The 16770-nt window shown below is 37.1% G+C and overlaps 1 protein-coding gene across 1 annotated transcript in view; it reads right to left on the bottom strand.

The window, feature by feature from the left end:
• The window catches only part of LOC145993971 (CD63 antigen-like), a 41636-nt gene that overhangs the window by 11926 nt on the left and 12940 nt on the right, over positions 1-16770 (bottom strand). The window contains exons 2-3 of the mRNA XM_083129993.1: positions 11405-11593; positions 4226-4396 (exon numbers count right to left, since the gene is read on the bottom strand). Of these exons, the coding sequence (XP_082986119.1) occupies positions 4226-4396; positions 11405-11593 (360 nt within the window). The remainder of the gene's footprint in view (positions 1-4225; positions 4397-11404; positions 11594-16770) is intronic.

Raw genomic sequence — 16770 nt, 5'->3', positions numbered from 1 at the left:
CCAGTATCAAGTGTGTATAGGGGGCGCCATCTTTAAAGTAACAAAAATGGAGTTTTTAAGCTCACTTGATTAGTGTTGCAGCCTTAAGGTCGTTTTATAAACAGCAGTTGATACCTCATGTAAATTTGAGCTGTATACAGTGCCTGCTTTACAAGTTTTATTGGACTTGTATGTTTTCATTTGACTCTTTTTAATACATCAGCAAAATTTGGAATGCCAACAAGCTTAAGAAACTGGATGCTAGTCACAGATCAGATACAGCATTCAGAACATGCTGGGAAAGTGATTCAAGGTATGATTATTGTGATCATGTGAGGAATGTGTACTTTTTACCTTTTCCAAAGCCCCAAAGAAACTATGAAAAGTGGTTAAATGCAAACGCTCTTGCTCCAAGAAGGCTTCTCATATGCTTTCCTTAACACAGGGAAATCTGTTTGCCCTAATTCTTCCCAGAGTACACTGCATGATGACATCAGTTGAATATCATCCATTGATTTTTGATTCCCACCTTCACACATTTTGACTAGTTCTGCTAAAATCCAGCATTAGCTTAATACATCAAAGTATCTAACATTTACAAAAAATTCAGCTCAAAAGATCTCATTTACAGCTGAATCCTAGTTAAAATATTTGAGTCTTGACCTAAACTACAAATTATGTTTCCAAAATGTTATTGCAAAATTATGGTAGTATGCAACCTAACATTACTGTTAATTCTTTACACTGCAAAATAGTTTCAAAAAGGTTTTTAAAAATTCTAGAGCACAGCATATTTCCCATGACAGGGAAAATTCAATTCAATTTAATTTAATTTAATTGCAATACTGTATTAGTTGATCAAGATACCTACTCCTAGATGGAGTCAGGGACAGCGCTACAGGGGGGCTGAAGCCCCCCAAACCACACCTCAGCCCCCCCCCCCTGTAGACGCCTAGATTTTTGTAGTACAGTGGACACATTTCAACCGAAAACAAGTAAAATTTCAGTTTTCCATTATGAAACTTCCATTGGGTCAAGTACAATGTTCAAGTACATTTTCTAATTGGGGTAGATCGCAATTACTTTATTACAATCTGTTCTTGTTCTGAAATCAATGGGCCACTGATCATTCAATACTAACAAGTAATTTGCCAATCATGAGTCGCCAAAATTGCTATGAAATCTGCTGCCTGCCTGAAAGATGGACGTATTCAGTGGCTGTGAGATTGTTCTTTGATTGTTGTTGACAGCCTTTGTAACGCTTATCACTATATTTCTGAAAGGTCTAACAAGTGTGACAAATGAATTTTTAAAAGTAGGACGACGTTCAAAATGTAAAGAAGCGATATGTTTCCTTTCTGTTTATGGCTGTAGCAACACAAGCCTTCCTATCCTCATCACTGCAAATCTTCGAGAGGGAGAAATATGAAGTTAAAGAATAAAATAGTACAAAAACTACCTAATTCATAAATGCTAACATTGGAAATATTAAAATTGGCCTCCCAGCCCCATAGTCTAGAGATGGAATTGCTGCATTGATATCAAGGGGTCCCGAGTTCGATACCCAGTGGAGGCATATTGCACAATGATTCGGATCCCACTTTAAACTGTAGGTCTAGTCCAGATTAACCTATCTGTGCATATAGTGGACTTAAAAAAAAATTCAATTCCACTAGAAGCTGTAGCTATCGTCCCGATTACCCTCTGTGCACATAATAGACCTTAATACAAATCCAATCAAGTAATCATTGAAATACGTTGCGAGTATCAGCAGTCTTAGGCCATTTTCTTGTTTGCAGTCCTAGTCCTACATGTTAATTAATTATAATTTGTTAGGTTAGGAAATTATTGCTGCAATACCACCATAGTGGCCAAACGTGATTCTGTGCAGAAGAATCAATCTTTGAAGCACTTCTAAAACTATTGATACAATTCTGTTCAGGATTTATGCATAATACATTCTGAAATTTAATTTAAATCTGCAGCAGTTATTTTCACTAATAAAAATGCCCAGTACCAGGGGTTGCAACTATATTCACTGGTTGCAACTATATTCATTGCTTTTGTGTCCATGTATTTGTCTCCTAGTGGAGGTGAATTTGTAGTAAAAATATGTTTGTTCCTTGAGAGTGGCGCCTGGTAAGTGGACTGAGTTCTCGCATCCTCCCCAGCTTCAACTCTGAAGATGAGAGTGATATTAGCTCTCAAAAGCTTGGAATATTTTCCGCAATTCACCTCGTTGATAACCCAACAGAATCTATTCAATACAATTATGACATTTTATTGGATATAAAAGATTTGTGCCTGTGGAACAAAATGCAACAACATCTCAGGTGATTTATCTTCGGATCTGACTGTAAAGCATGTCACTGGTAAAATTATACCGTAGTAAAGTATTACGTAATTACCTTTTAGCCGATATTAGTTAACCCCCCCCCCCCGAAAATTTGACTGAAATTTGTAACCCCCCACTTATTTTAAGCTGGCGCAGTCACTGTATGCACTGTATATTGCACACACATTATTCTAAATTTATGACAGTTATTGTGGTCACAAAAGTGACGATTTGTCTCCTTTGCTCTTCTATCCCTCCTGAACAATGCAATATATTTCAGAAATTTTATTGTCATATTGTAGACCAAGAAATGTCATAACATCTTGCAAGTTTCATTACTAAGTTTGGGTTATAAGTGGTGACCCTTCAAGACATCCACTTAATACACCCTGGATTGCATTTTGCAGACTAGCGAGGCTCTGGCGTCTGGACTCTCAGCCAGTATAATCCTCTGTGGGGCTCGTGTTGTGTCATCCATGTTGTGTTCGTGATTGTCCCTTCATGAAGGAATGCATTCATCTCGTTACCATTCATCCCCATCGTCACAATTAGCCAAAAATGGCAGAAAAGTGACAAAATACACTAAATTAAGAAATCAATCAATAGTTATGAAAGTTTAAAAATGTAACCCATGGAGTTTGATATATTTTTTAAAAAAATGGCCAAAATGTGGAAATAAATATGAAGTATATCATTATTGAGAACAACATATCTCACCCTATACAGCTCAAGATAAATGTTTAAAATGTTGTCTGATGTTCCATCACGAGGGTTTTTCTTAAAGCAACATTTCATTGTAATAATTCCTTTGGGTTAATCATTTGTTTTGCAGAAATATTTTTCTTTGCATTCACAAATTTTAATCCATCCCAAAATATGCATATTCAGGGTGGCTACTCACCGGGAATTCCTTGAATTCTGGGAATTATACGTGAATTCTGCATGAAATTTTCTCTGCAGACGTGAAAAGTAAAAAAAAAAAAGGTAAAGTGCTCCCCTGTGCATAGCACCACGCCATGAAGGCATATAGGGGTGTGGGGGTAACACCCAATACTTTCTTGATCCGGTCTTGAGTGGGGGTGATGTGATCAGCATCACACCCCTAACTGCCTTTACCCCCCAGGGTTTCCCCCAGGTACCCATGTCATTCGACGATGGGTGGGCGTCGGGGCCGCTTCCAATGTTAGAAAGTTGCAACTTTTATTAATCCAAAGGGCATTGAATTTATGTATATTTCAAAATGTCCTGAGGCAAGTTTTGCCTAGTTTAGCTTTTATTTCTGTCTAGGAAGGAGAAAGCTCCATGGAAAACAAAACAGAATTCTTTCGATTTGTTTACTTAGATTGTGCTGCAAAGGACATTAACAATCTGACAGATGGAAAGATCATTGCAAATAATAATAATCATCATCATCATCATAATCGTAATCATAATAATTTGAATTTTTGGATACTTTGGAATCACATAAACCCTTTATATATGCATGTGTGGGTGGTAAGAAGCGGTAATACGTAACGTTGAAATAGAACATCTGCTTGTATTCTTGAATTTTTGTAAAATTCACCTTGAAAACTGGGAATTATACTTTAATATCATCGTGGTTCTAGAGTAGCCATTCTGATATTGCACATTGCTAATTTTTATATTGGATACTTTGCTTTATTGTGGAACACACACTTCCACTATCTTCCCTAACAACGTATAAGTGCATCACATCTAATAACCTTGCATTATATACCAATTCAAATTGTTCTTAATGTTGTGGCTATTATCAGTGCTACATAAATTAATCTTTGTAATTAAATTAAGTGAGTTATGCAATTACAATTATGTTACTAACAAAAGCTCATTGTGAAAGACAAAATTATAACAAGACTTAATACAGTGAATTAATGAAAACTGAATACTTACATCTGACTGAATAACATTCCATAATTTCATCATATTTGGATTTTCATTGGTTTTGCCTAAAGTAGCATTCAAATTATTTTCCAAATATGTTTTGACATCATCTCTCAACACATAGCCTGCAATTCCTCCAGCAAGTTCAAATATGAAGATGATTATTAACAATGAAGCATACTGAAAACAAAAACAATATAAAAATTATTTTTTTTGCATATAACTGTTGAATAATATTGGTTACACAGTTTCGCCAGAAGTTTGGACAAATTTGTTTAAAGGAGCAGGTAATTTCAATAGAAATGTAGCTTCTTGACAACTAAGTAAACGAAGTAAAAGAGAAAATAAACATAAGAATAAAATACAAAATGTTTGACAAGGACAAGAAAAATATAAAAATCTGAATAGTAATATAAAAAATGGTCCAATCTCAAAGACATGTCAAAAAAACAGAAAATCCAAAACGTGTATATATTCAGTTATTCTTTGTAATATTATATTAAGTTATTAGCTTATGTAAAAATGATTACTTCCCATATTTTTATCCAACTGTTAGTGCTCTATAATTTCGAACACCATATACAGGGCTTTTTAGGTCAAATTTCATAAGAATATTGGGGCGAGATATTTTGCTTTTCAAAATATCTAAAAAGTTTATTTCAAGATTACTTCTATCTGCTAATGACCTGAGGTTCAATCTATTTAATATATTTATTTTCCTAGTCATATTAGAGAGGAAATAATTCAAATTGAAAATAAATAAATAAATAAGTGTAACTTTCTGTACAGTCTCTAAGAGTTGAGTGTAACCCATCTCAAATAACAGTTGCAAATTCTAACATTGGTAAAACTTTTAGTTTTAATAACATTACAATTAGTGATATATACTTTAGATGTGACCATGAATGTATTATGTTGCTCCTCCATAAAGTCAATGCATCAGTTCAGTTGGTTGGTGACAAATTAGGGGGGGGAATACTAGCACAACATGAGAATTACTTTCAAATACAGAGTTTTCTTTTTTTCTAAAAAGAAAGATATATAACATTACAGTTATATAGTTGCCCCTCAAGAGCAGGTTCCAGGATTCAAATAACAATAATTATAATTTTTATAACTATTATTTAAAGCAGCACTTGAGGTGGAAATTGTTAGGAAGGAAGATGTGCCTGTGGTTTAAGATAGTGGCTAATGAAACAGATGTGGGATGTTTTACATAAATTGTATTAGATGTGAGTGGCAGAAAAAGTGAAGTAAAATAAACTCAATCAATCAATCCCACATGTGAGTGAGATTATATCCCTCCACTTTGAGAACTTTTTTAAAGCTTTAACATTTCTATACGACAACTTGCAAGAATTGATACGACAACTTGCAAGAATTTTAGTAAACAAACCTTCTTAGTATATTTTCATTGAGCCTCCTGATGACCAAGTAGGCCTCTGTGATATTACTCTCACTTCATAATCAAGGGGTCCAGGATTCAACCCCTGGTAGACAAGCACTGCACAGTGACTTTGATTGCAGTTTAAACTGTAGGTCCAATACAGATTAGCCTATCTGAGTATACAGGGTGTACCAAAAGTCCCATTACCCCCCCTTCGAATTTTAGACAAACCTGCAAAATGTTATTTTAACAGCATGTGTATGATGAGAGGATGGTATACCATTAAATCAGACAAATGACCACCACTTACTCCAGAGGATCTGTGTGCACACCACCATTTTCATGGCACATGTATTCTGTTACAAGTATTGCAAAGTGCATTTTGGCCCCATCCTGTTGGAATCAGATTCGACCAAGAAGACCCAAACGTACCAATTCCGAAATGTACCTCAATGATGTGTTCAGAGACAAATGGATTGGACGAGGATCGCCAAATTTACCAGCACCTCTGAAATGGCCACTCCGAAGTCCAGATCTGACATCTTGTGATAATGCGCTATGGTGGCACATCAAACAGAAAGTCGCCCATAATAGTTATCAGACAACTGAGGAACTTCAAGTAGCTGTTCGCTGTGCGTTTGCTTCCCTCACACCAGCCATGTTATGGAGGATTTCACATCACACCTGAAGGCGAAAAATATTGTGCCATGAAATTGGAGGTGTGCACACAGATCCTCTGTAGTAAATGGTGGTCATTTTTCTGATTTAATGGTACGTATACCATCCTCTCATCATACACATGCTGTTAAAATAACATTTTGCAGGTTTGTCTACAATTCAAAGGAGGGTAATGGGACTTTTGGTACACCCTGTATAGCGAGCATAAATACAATTAAGACCTTAGTAAGAAAATTATGAATGGCCAATGATGTAATTTGGCATGATGCCAATTGCCTCAACCACACAACTGTCCCTTCCTCCATATCAAATCATCATTCATCCCCATCAGCCAAGAGTGGCAACAAAAGGAAGGGTGAGTGGCTAATTAGCAGATTAAAGAGTTTTGCACCTCCCTTTCCTTTTGACTTAATCATTGGTGAGTGACCAGAAAACATGCTTTTGTTCATAAGAAGTGTACTGATGCTAACTGAAATAAGATAAAGCGTGGGCTGTTTTTGAATGAAATGAAGTGTCAACTTAATTTCCGTTCCAAATGTAAGTGAGCAAGATGTCCAACTCAAGGTCACGTAAGAGCTGTATAACCTGTTTTTCTGTCTGGGACATTGGAGCATAATGTGGTTGTCCAATATCTATAAATATATCTGGGAAATTGTTTACAAATAACAACTTTATTAAGAATTTATAGTTGATTATTCTAATAGTCCCTTTAAAAAAATGTTCAGTTTGTGTAACCTTCAATCATAAAACTACAGACTATAGGCGTGCACACAGGGGGGGGGGGCAGCTGCTCCCCTAATCATGGACTTCCCCAGATTTTTTTCCATGCAGGGACAAGCAAGGTATTTTTTAAAGGAAGACATATTACCGCGATAATAGTGTTGCCCCCTCAAAAAACACCACTTGAATTTGAAATTATCGCATTAATGTAAATTAGTATGACTGAAATCAAATTATACGTGTGAAATATATACTTTTAGGTTGACATTTTATTTCTAAGGGGTAGGCGTGGCCATCCATGCCTCCCCCCATCCAGGTGTGTATGTCCCTATGGTATTATACTTTCACCTAGAAATTTAGTGTACAGGAATCTTATCGCCATTATTAAACAATATTATACTATTACTGCCCCTCCCCAACATTGGACGGATATCTCTTGAAATCTCCAGGGGGCAAACATTGAGGTAAAAGGAGTAAGACTAGTAGAATCTTAGAGTAACAGGACAAAAAATATACCAAGATGAGATTTGTTTTCACATCTTTCTTGCATTATTTCTTCCAGGTGGCCAAGAGTACCTGCAGGGAGGACATAGGGGCAATTGCCCACCTCGATATCAAATGTTGTTCAATTAAAAACAAATTTCGTAAAATTTTCTTGCTCGCAATATCTGCTTTTCTTACAGTCTTGTCAAGTTTAGAGCCCTAGCTAGGGGGCTGCGGGAGTTGGCCTTGGGCGCCGAAATGAAAAAAAACTGTAAAAGAATGCCATGGCGGTCCATGAATTATTTTCTGCCATATTAAATCAATATTGTTTTCAGTTTGAAAAATTTGGATCTAAAAATGCTCTTGCTCGCTTCGCTTGCAATTTTATTGTTTTCTGTAATGTATTGTAAATTACCAGAGAGAGAAAAGTTATAAATACTAAGCATGAAAGTCAACCAAAAATTATGTATTTCACACATATAATTTCATTTTAGCCACAATAATGTGTGTTAATTATTGCATGAACACCTTAAATTCAAATTTAAGCAATGTTTTTTTTTTTTAGGGAACTACACTCTTTTGGAGGACTTGTTTGTCCCCCCTGGAAAAGATACCTTCCTTGCCCCTCCATGGAAAAAATCCTGCAGATGTCCATGCAAGTACTTCAGACTCTTGCTGCTAAAGTGTTTTGTCATAAATGCATGAACACAATTGTTTGGAGGAAAAAGTAGTGCAGCACATGTCAGATGCAATTTATATATTCATTATGGTGCATCCATGTTCCTGCATTAGATCATATATAGTATATACATACACCCATCAATGCAATGTTACTAAAACAGTGAGAAAAAATTAGTTCTCTCTTTCCCGACTGAACTTTCATCAAGGCTTTTTTCCACCTAATCAGAGGGTCTGCGCATGCCCATGCTACAGACATTTTCAGGTGATAATGACATTCCTGCAGATAAAGAAATCACCAAAATATTGATCACAGCACCAGAAGCTCCAGTGTAATCATCCTTACAGTTGCTTTACATGGCAGGTTACAGTCATATACTGTCCTGTGGCACTGGGTAGCAGAGAACAATGACTGCCTTTGTATCTGGGCAGAGCAGCAAGTGTGTTTGCATATGGGTCTCACCACAGCATTATTTAATACTAGGACCACAACAAGCTAGCAACACTGATTAACATTTGAATACATTAAATTTCAGCCTGTAGGATTACATGGGATAGAATTTTTATTTGTAAGCAATGCTTAAATGCATGTACAAGTAATGTTAAAAATTAACTTTAGAAACACAAATAATTTGGGTGTTAACACAATTATTAATTCTGACTAGCATAATGGGCTTCTGCACAGGAACTTGTGCTATTGCTGCAAACAGGTTAACGGACAAACGACCTTCACCCTAGGCCATGTAGAATGAAATGTTTATAAAACTCTTTTCGAAAGTATGTCATGGCATTTACTGGATTTATCACAAATAACCTTTCCTTTTTGTGAACCTTTTGCTCCTTTCATGACGGATTAGTTCTTGGTCGTTTACATGCAATTCTCACATGTTCTCAGAATGTCTTTCCTTTGTCATAAAAATATCACTCTTAGGACAAGTGCAAATTACTTTCTTAGGGAACCCCCCTCCCCTCTATTTGGAGTTCATTTTCCTCATTCTACCTTTGTAAATTCTTTTCCAACTGAGGGAAGAAAATTTCCCCAGCCCCTGAGAAATTTTCTATAATTTGTATTTAGAACATAATTTAAATTGGGAAGAAATTATTTTCGAACTTTCTTGGATCTTGATCAATTGAGAAATTTCAAAATTTAAAAGTTGTTAATTCTTGGTATTTTAGACACTATTAGGTAGTGTCTGAAACTTCTTGAAATTTTCAGTTTTTATTCCTAGAGCAGTGGCATGCCCAAGGGGGGTTGGTGGGGGTCATAATCCCCCCTTTGGCCCAGTATTCCTAAAAAAAGAACATCACAAAGATAGGAAATTATGGCAAAATGAGGGCTAACAGAAAAAGTGTACATAACCCCTCCCTTTAGCAAATCCTGGACACGCCACTGCTTGAGAGGGAAATAGTGTCAGTGAGATTTCCACCAAGTCGAGAATTTTTTTTCAGTCTCGAACGTAGGATTGTAAGAATTCTCGCCAAAAAGTTTCCCATCCTGCACACTCCTAGTTACGTCAGTCAACATTGAAGCGTTTTATTTTTATTTTGTTGAACACTGCAGTTAATTGCTGTAACTTACAGCCAGTAAATCACAGAAAAACAATATTATTTGTAATAAAATATCACTGCAATTTCACCAAGTGTCCCCTATAGCCCTGCTTGCGAAATTCACATAACTGCGACTACTATGAACTATAAATGTGTTTTGCATGAACCCTTTTAATCACTTCTGGTAATGTTTTTTGGTGTTTGTAGCGAAAATTTAAGACTCCTGCTTGTCATGGTTCGGACAAACTGGTATCGAAACTTGATTGCGTGCATAGTATCTATCTTTTACACGGAGAAGTTTTAACGAAAAAGTCACGATTCTGAAACATGACGCAGTTCGTCAACTTCCCGATACCTGCATTCTGTCGTATTCTTCGACCTTGAATGCTAACCTTGCTCTAGACAACTTTTTTTCTGCCTCTCCAAGCCTTGTCATTTGCGGAAGTAACAGTGCTCCAAATTTGTCAAGCGTATCAGCTTAATGTCTCTGGAGAAAAGGGTGGACACAAGAAAAATACGGCCGAAACTACTCTCCATGCACTGCAAGATCGAAGTTAATGCCAACAACCATGTGACTTCCGAGAAAGAGTTCCTTTCCTGTTCGTTGGTTCCGGTGTTACTTTGCCCATGAATATGAGGTGCCGCTACTCAAATACAGAAGCTACGTTGAGTGGTATATGGCTTTATCTCCTGAACTACATTCCTACGCGCAAGATTCCCGCCCAGCTGCCATTTGAATAGCCAATGGTCTTTCTCGGATGTCGCATGTAATTATTTGTTTACATTGACTTCATTCTTATAGCGGACAGAGAATAGTCACGTTTTGAATCAAGAAACCAAATGATTGATTGATTTAGTTTATTTTACTTCGCATTTCTGGCTAATCGCGAAGATGAGGATGAGTGATGATATGATGAAATTAATGAAGGGACACTAACAAGACTGTAGTACACTTTATGCGCAGCTACGCTAATCGGGACTGGGCCTACAGTTTAAGAACCGCTATGTGCCTCCACCGGGTATGGAACCTGTGATCCCTTGATGACAAGGCGAGGACGTTACCACTGAGCCATCGGGGAGGCACTGAACTTTCGTATTAAGTGGTCTGTTTCGCTATTCACTCCAAACTACCAGAGCCATAGTCTTCTTCCCTTCCCAGATTTGTAAATGCATGGCAAGATATAGAGAATAAAAGTTTTTAATGAAAAAATGTTAATAGATCACAGATTGTTATTTACCACGGTCGGGAAGGTTGATTGAGTTATGTTGTATTGAGCTACCATTTGGTAAAGCTACCAACCAGTCCACCAAAGTTTATCTTTATAGCTCTGGTGGTTACTGAGAAACCCATAGTTGAAACAGACTTAACATTATCGATAAATAAGGGTACTACATTTATTTTCAAATTAGAATATTTGAATTTGTTATTTTTATTGGTAAGTAATCGTCAGTGACTTGCATGTGAGAGAATTATTCTTTTGTTCTGGATGATTATTCTTACTATTGATTCTCGAAATATTGATGTGAAATTTAATTTAGCCATGTGAAATGTAATTTAGCCAATCACTCACGAGCGACTCAAATTATCCTCGCTCTCTGATGCACGCGTGCATAGAAGAGCGCTCTTTCACAATTAAGACTAGTTGCCCAGGCCTAGTCTTCAACCACCCAAAATATATCAATTTATAACTTACAGTAACCACCATGCAGTAATTGTCTTTCCACGCTCCCCAGCACCCAAAGAAGGCTACGATGAAGACAATTACTCCAACAGCTATTAAGAATCCTGGGGTGGAGAAGTACTTTCCGTCCAAAAGGTCTTCATAGGTGCTGTAGTCGCTCTTGATCACAGCGCCAACGCTCAGAATGGCAATGCCAGTAACCTGCAAAGGAAATTCAGGAGTTAAAGTTACTTATTCTGCAATACTATTACAAATTTGCTATTAGAAGTTTATAATTAATAAGATAAATATGTCTATTATTAATAGCTAATATTATTATTATTATGGCAGATACCAGTAATATTGACCATGAAATTGGCTCGTGGCAGAAGTTCGCGCTGTTACGTAGGAGGATAACCCCGTGTGTTCGGAGGTTCAAGAGCAGTCCGAAGTTGTAGATATGGGACTCCATTTCTGGGGCATGTAACGAACTTTCAATTACCAGTTCTGTATGGAATGGGACTCGAAAGTGCCCCGGAGAGAGGTCGGTCTGACGCTCGAACTTGGCAACGCAGCGTGGGCGGAACCAGCGACTTTTGTGGTACCAGCACAATTCTGCTAGTTACCACGCGCCACACTTTGCAGAATATGACAGGTGCAAGGTTGCACCAAACATGCCGTATCAAGCTAACTTTGACATGCTATACGCAAGCTATTGTAAACTTAACGTACGCTTATGCGTTATCTGGGATGATGTAATTAGTTATTTGTCCTAACACACTGCAACACCCTTACAGGGTTTTCTTCAGCATACTCTTGCAAAACACAGTTTATTATTGTTGTTGAAAATTTACCTATACCGGCATTCCAAGTTCAATCCCCATTTAGACTTGTTTCTTTTATGCCGTGTGTGGTTTAATAGAGTTAGATGCATAAGTATTTTCAAGCAAATTGTCCATCAGCATGCATAAGCATTCATTCCTTAAAAACACTTAGAATGCCAGGAGAGTTTCAAATACTTTATCCATCTCCGAGCATGTGGATTGATGTGGTTGCTGCTTTCGCCCAATGGATAACGTGGAGGAAGCCACTTTAGCTGTGAATTGCTGATAACGTATGTACAAAGTAAGTAACATTTTTGAATTTGTTGTAACGAGTTTCAATATCTAAAATAACAGTTACACACACTATATCATCGCTTAGTAAAGCGCGCCGTGCAGCTGAGAAGAGATTTCAAGCTTAAAGCCCACTGAGACGCGGAGAAACACGGCAACAGAACTTCTATTGTCTGCTTCTATTGAAATCAAATGGTGTAACGCTCCCTTCAGGGTAACACGTGGAACCGAAGCGGGAATTTCCGTGCCAGAAGTCTGCAGGTTATCTTAAAGTTTATCGCCCAATGAGACGCTGGAAGTGGGTCTGTTGCATTATGTTGCCGCGTATCAGTGGGTGTCAAGCTTTAGTTGTCAAGTTTTTGATGAAATCGAAAGGCACAACGCTCACTGTAGTCCGCCAGATGGAAGCGGCTTGGGGAATTTCCATGCCAGAAGTTCGAGGTTTCTTTGCGGCGCCTCCGAATGAGCACTCTTGCGGTCCCAAAGTCCTCGTGTAAACCACTCAACATTATCCAACAAAAAGCGGTTCAGAGTTGCGCGGCGCAATGAAGGCTGACTCCTACAAAGACTTAAATGGAGAGGCATCTCGATTTTTCTGAGCGATTTATTTTTGCCAATATCATTTTTTAACTTTACGGTGTTATTTCCCTCACAATTCGTGTTTTTATATTCTTGACACATTTTTCTGCCAAATATACCTAAAATTATACATGCATTGTGCTTTTTAACTAGTAATTTAATTTGTGCGTGATATTAACTTGGTGTTATGACCAATTTTCAGATTTTCTTATTTGTTTATACAATTAGTGCACACTGGTTATTAAATCATTGGAGGGGTTTGGACCTGTAAAACTCTTCCCTTATCCGGTCATGCGCGTTCAAATTGAATCACGCTTTCGATGAATCTGTGCATAAGTGAACTCAAAACTACACCGCCAAACCATTTCAGCTGAAAAGTTACGTAAGAAAATTATAACAGTATCAGCAATTTGGTACAGCCAACGGCAAAGATAATGGTAGGCAAATTGTCCATCTTTATCTTCATTACTTTTTATTCTACACCCTGTGTTGTTTTAAGGAATGAAATTATGTTGGTGCGAAACAGGCATTGCCCTCTACTTATTGACGTCTTTATTTCAATTCATTATAATCACACTGTGTAATACAGACCAAATGAAAATTGTGATTGACAATTCGCCTACTGTTTCCTTTGCCGTTGGGTGTACCTACTAGTAGTTCATCAACCAGTATTGCTTATAACTGAAAAAAGTTCCTTGGCCTAGGCCACAAGGTTTACTTCATGGTGAAACTAGCCAGTTTAAACCTATCTGCAATTTATTCACTGATGGCATTAACCTCCTTTCTTTATTGAGTAGCGCAAGAATAACAAATGACTATTTATGAGGCGCATTTTTTATCTGTCCATGGTCATGCTGTGAAGCCAGCGCACTCTACAGGTGGACAAGTTGATTCCACTTTCACTGCGGCATGTGACATTTTGCACAAGTATTCTCAGGCACGCGCTAATAACTGGTTTCGAGAAAGTAGAGCAGTTGATAGTTTAATGAAGCCTTGAGTCCTCCTCCTACACTTTAGTTGTGCTGCTAAGTGTACTTGAGCGTAGAAAGCTGAAGAAATTACTTCAAATTAGCTACGTTGTATCCGGTATGACATTGTCTACAGTTACGAAGGCACGCACGAAATTTTAAGTGCAAGAAATTTTATATTAAAGTGTACAGTGGGATCCATGAGTATTATCCTGCAACTTGTCCATCACCATGTTCGTGTACTTCATTTGACCCAATAATAGCTTCAAGAATTAAAAGAATACCCAAAACAAGCTGTTGACCACTTCTACACCAGCATGCATAAAAATCGATCGCTTAAAACACGCAGGATATAAGAGAAAAAAATTATGAAAATAGTCATGGACCACTTGCACGGTAATATTCATGGAACCCACTGTACAAAACAATTTTTATCTTTAGATTCCTATTCTATAGTGTACTAGTAATGTATGCAATAAAATATTATATCACAGGATGCCTACCAAAATTAATCCAAAATTCTTGGGAAGTTTTTAGTTTTTCTTAACCTTTATTTATACGACCGCTACTTAGGTAAAATTGAAAAGAAGCAATGAAGAAAATAAATATTTAAGGAAAACCCCCACCAAAAGGCTAGTTAAGATGAGAAATGAAGCTGTATTTAACAAATAATTAGACTTGCTTTATCTATTAATGCATCCTGGACTGAATTTGTCACACTAGCGAGGCTCTGGCGTCTGGATTCACAGGCAGTATAATCGTATGTGTGGCTCGTGTTGTCGTCCCTATATAATTGTGATTGTCCCTTCACCCATCTTATCACCATTCATCCTCATCTTCGCGATTAGCCAAAGGGGCAGAAAAGTGAAGTAAATCAATAATTGTGATTTCAAAAATTCTTGACCAAAAGTATAATTTCTTGTTGATTTCTTTACCTTTCTTTATATACTTTTTGACCTATACTTGTTGAATTTATTTACTTTTTCCTGACTCATGACTGGTAGACACAGTGTATCATGTGTACAGCCTAAATTTACTGTAAAATTATTTAATTCCGGAAATTCTATAATTTATCTTTTCAACTCTGCATTTTACTTTCAAATACCATGGATCTCTCGGTAATATTTTAAAAACCATTTGGTAACAAATTGGACACTGGATGCTAGGAAAAGTGACACCCTACTCTACCACGATAATATAGCTACAGCATATAGATTTTGACCAACTTCTAACCTTGGTTTAGAGAACTCAATCTCACCTTGAGAATAACTGCGTACAGCCTACGTCATATGTCTTCTACGATGCTGATTGGCAGTTGTTCCTGCTATCGATATCATCGACTCCTGAAGATCAATGTCAAGCCAGATGGTTCGAAGATATTGCATGCTACATGAACTTGTTCACTTCGGCGTGCTGACCTATTTTTAATCGTGATTATTTCAAGCCCGCATCCCCCTGTTCTGTGGTGAACGAGATTCTTCGCCTTCCGAAACTCCGGTAGAGTGGGAACATGTCTGAACATTATAGTTACATTATTCAGGATTAATCTATTTGAAGAATTTCAAGAAGTTGGCAAAGCTTCCTTCAAAATAATTTAATGCACAAAGCTAAAGATTAAACTGGATCAAAAGATTAAATCTGGGATCCCATAATAAGGGACTTTGTATTAGGTTATGATCCCATTGGACTCTTTCAGCCGAACTTTCATACTGGCGAAGGCATAGAAAACTGCAGAACACGGTATCTAGAAATATATTTCAGGGGGAGGAGGTCCGAACCAAATATCTCAGAAATAATATAAATTACTATCCGAATAGTACACATTTGATGGATTTGTATTAAAAATCGCAAAGTGAAATTCAAACATGATTAATAACAGAATATATGGATAACCCACAAAACTGATAAACGATAAAACTGTCCGGATAATCCCAATATCAGGATAATTCTGATAGAAATCCGGATAGAAAATTATTCGATATCCGGATAAAATTTTATCCGGTTTTGGCCATCCCTAGTAAAGACAAAGGAGATAGAGACGAAGCTTAAAGAAAAAACTATAATGTATAAACATGCCGTCAGAGCAAAAGATGGGAGCATAATGTCAATAAATTATGAAAATTTCTGGCGACGGCCATTATTTAGTTCCTGACGCAGATTAGAACTAAGAGCACAAACGTCATTCAACGACTGACAAAATCGAAAGGTACGATATGGTGTGAACACGTGAAACAATTCCAAGGAACTGTAGCACCGGGTGGTGTAGCTTTCCTTTGGAAGTCGCATGGAACTTAATCTTATCAACATTCCCCCCACTTTCTCTCGCGTTGAGTAACTTGGGAAACGCAATTCAATCCTTATGCAATATTATATCCGCATCGCCAGGTAGCTAAACGCCTAATGATAGAACTAGTCTATATATATTCTCATAAATACTAATCTGATGCTCGAATTAGATTGGTATATCGTTTTATATGTAAGGGCTACAGGTCTCCTGAAAGTAGACACGTATATAGAACTCATTTCGAGTGGGGCCAGAGTCAAGTGACTCAAATGTAATCAAGTTTATAATTAATAGGTGAATAAGATTAGTGTGTATTTTAATAATATATTACGACTGAGCAGATACCTCGGTATCTGCAAGTATCGGTTGAAATTTATGTACCGATACCGGCAAATACTCTTCCGATATTTTGGTCTTTCACAGACTTGCAAAAAAAATACAGTAAAACATCGT

This window comes from Lepisma saccharinum, chromosome 1 (assembly GCF_977018435.1).
Source record: "Lepisma saccharinum chromosome 1, izLepSacc3.1, whole genome shotgun sequence".
Taxonomy (NCBI): Eukaryota; Metazoa; Arthropoda; class Insecta; order Zygentoma; family Lepismatidae; genus Lepisma; species Lepisma saccharinum.
This window is presented reverse-complemented; position numbering and strand designations above follow the sequence as displayed.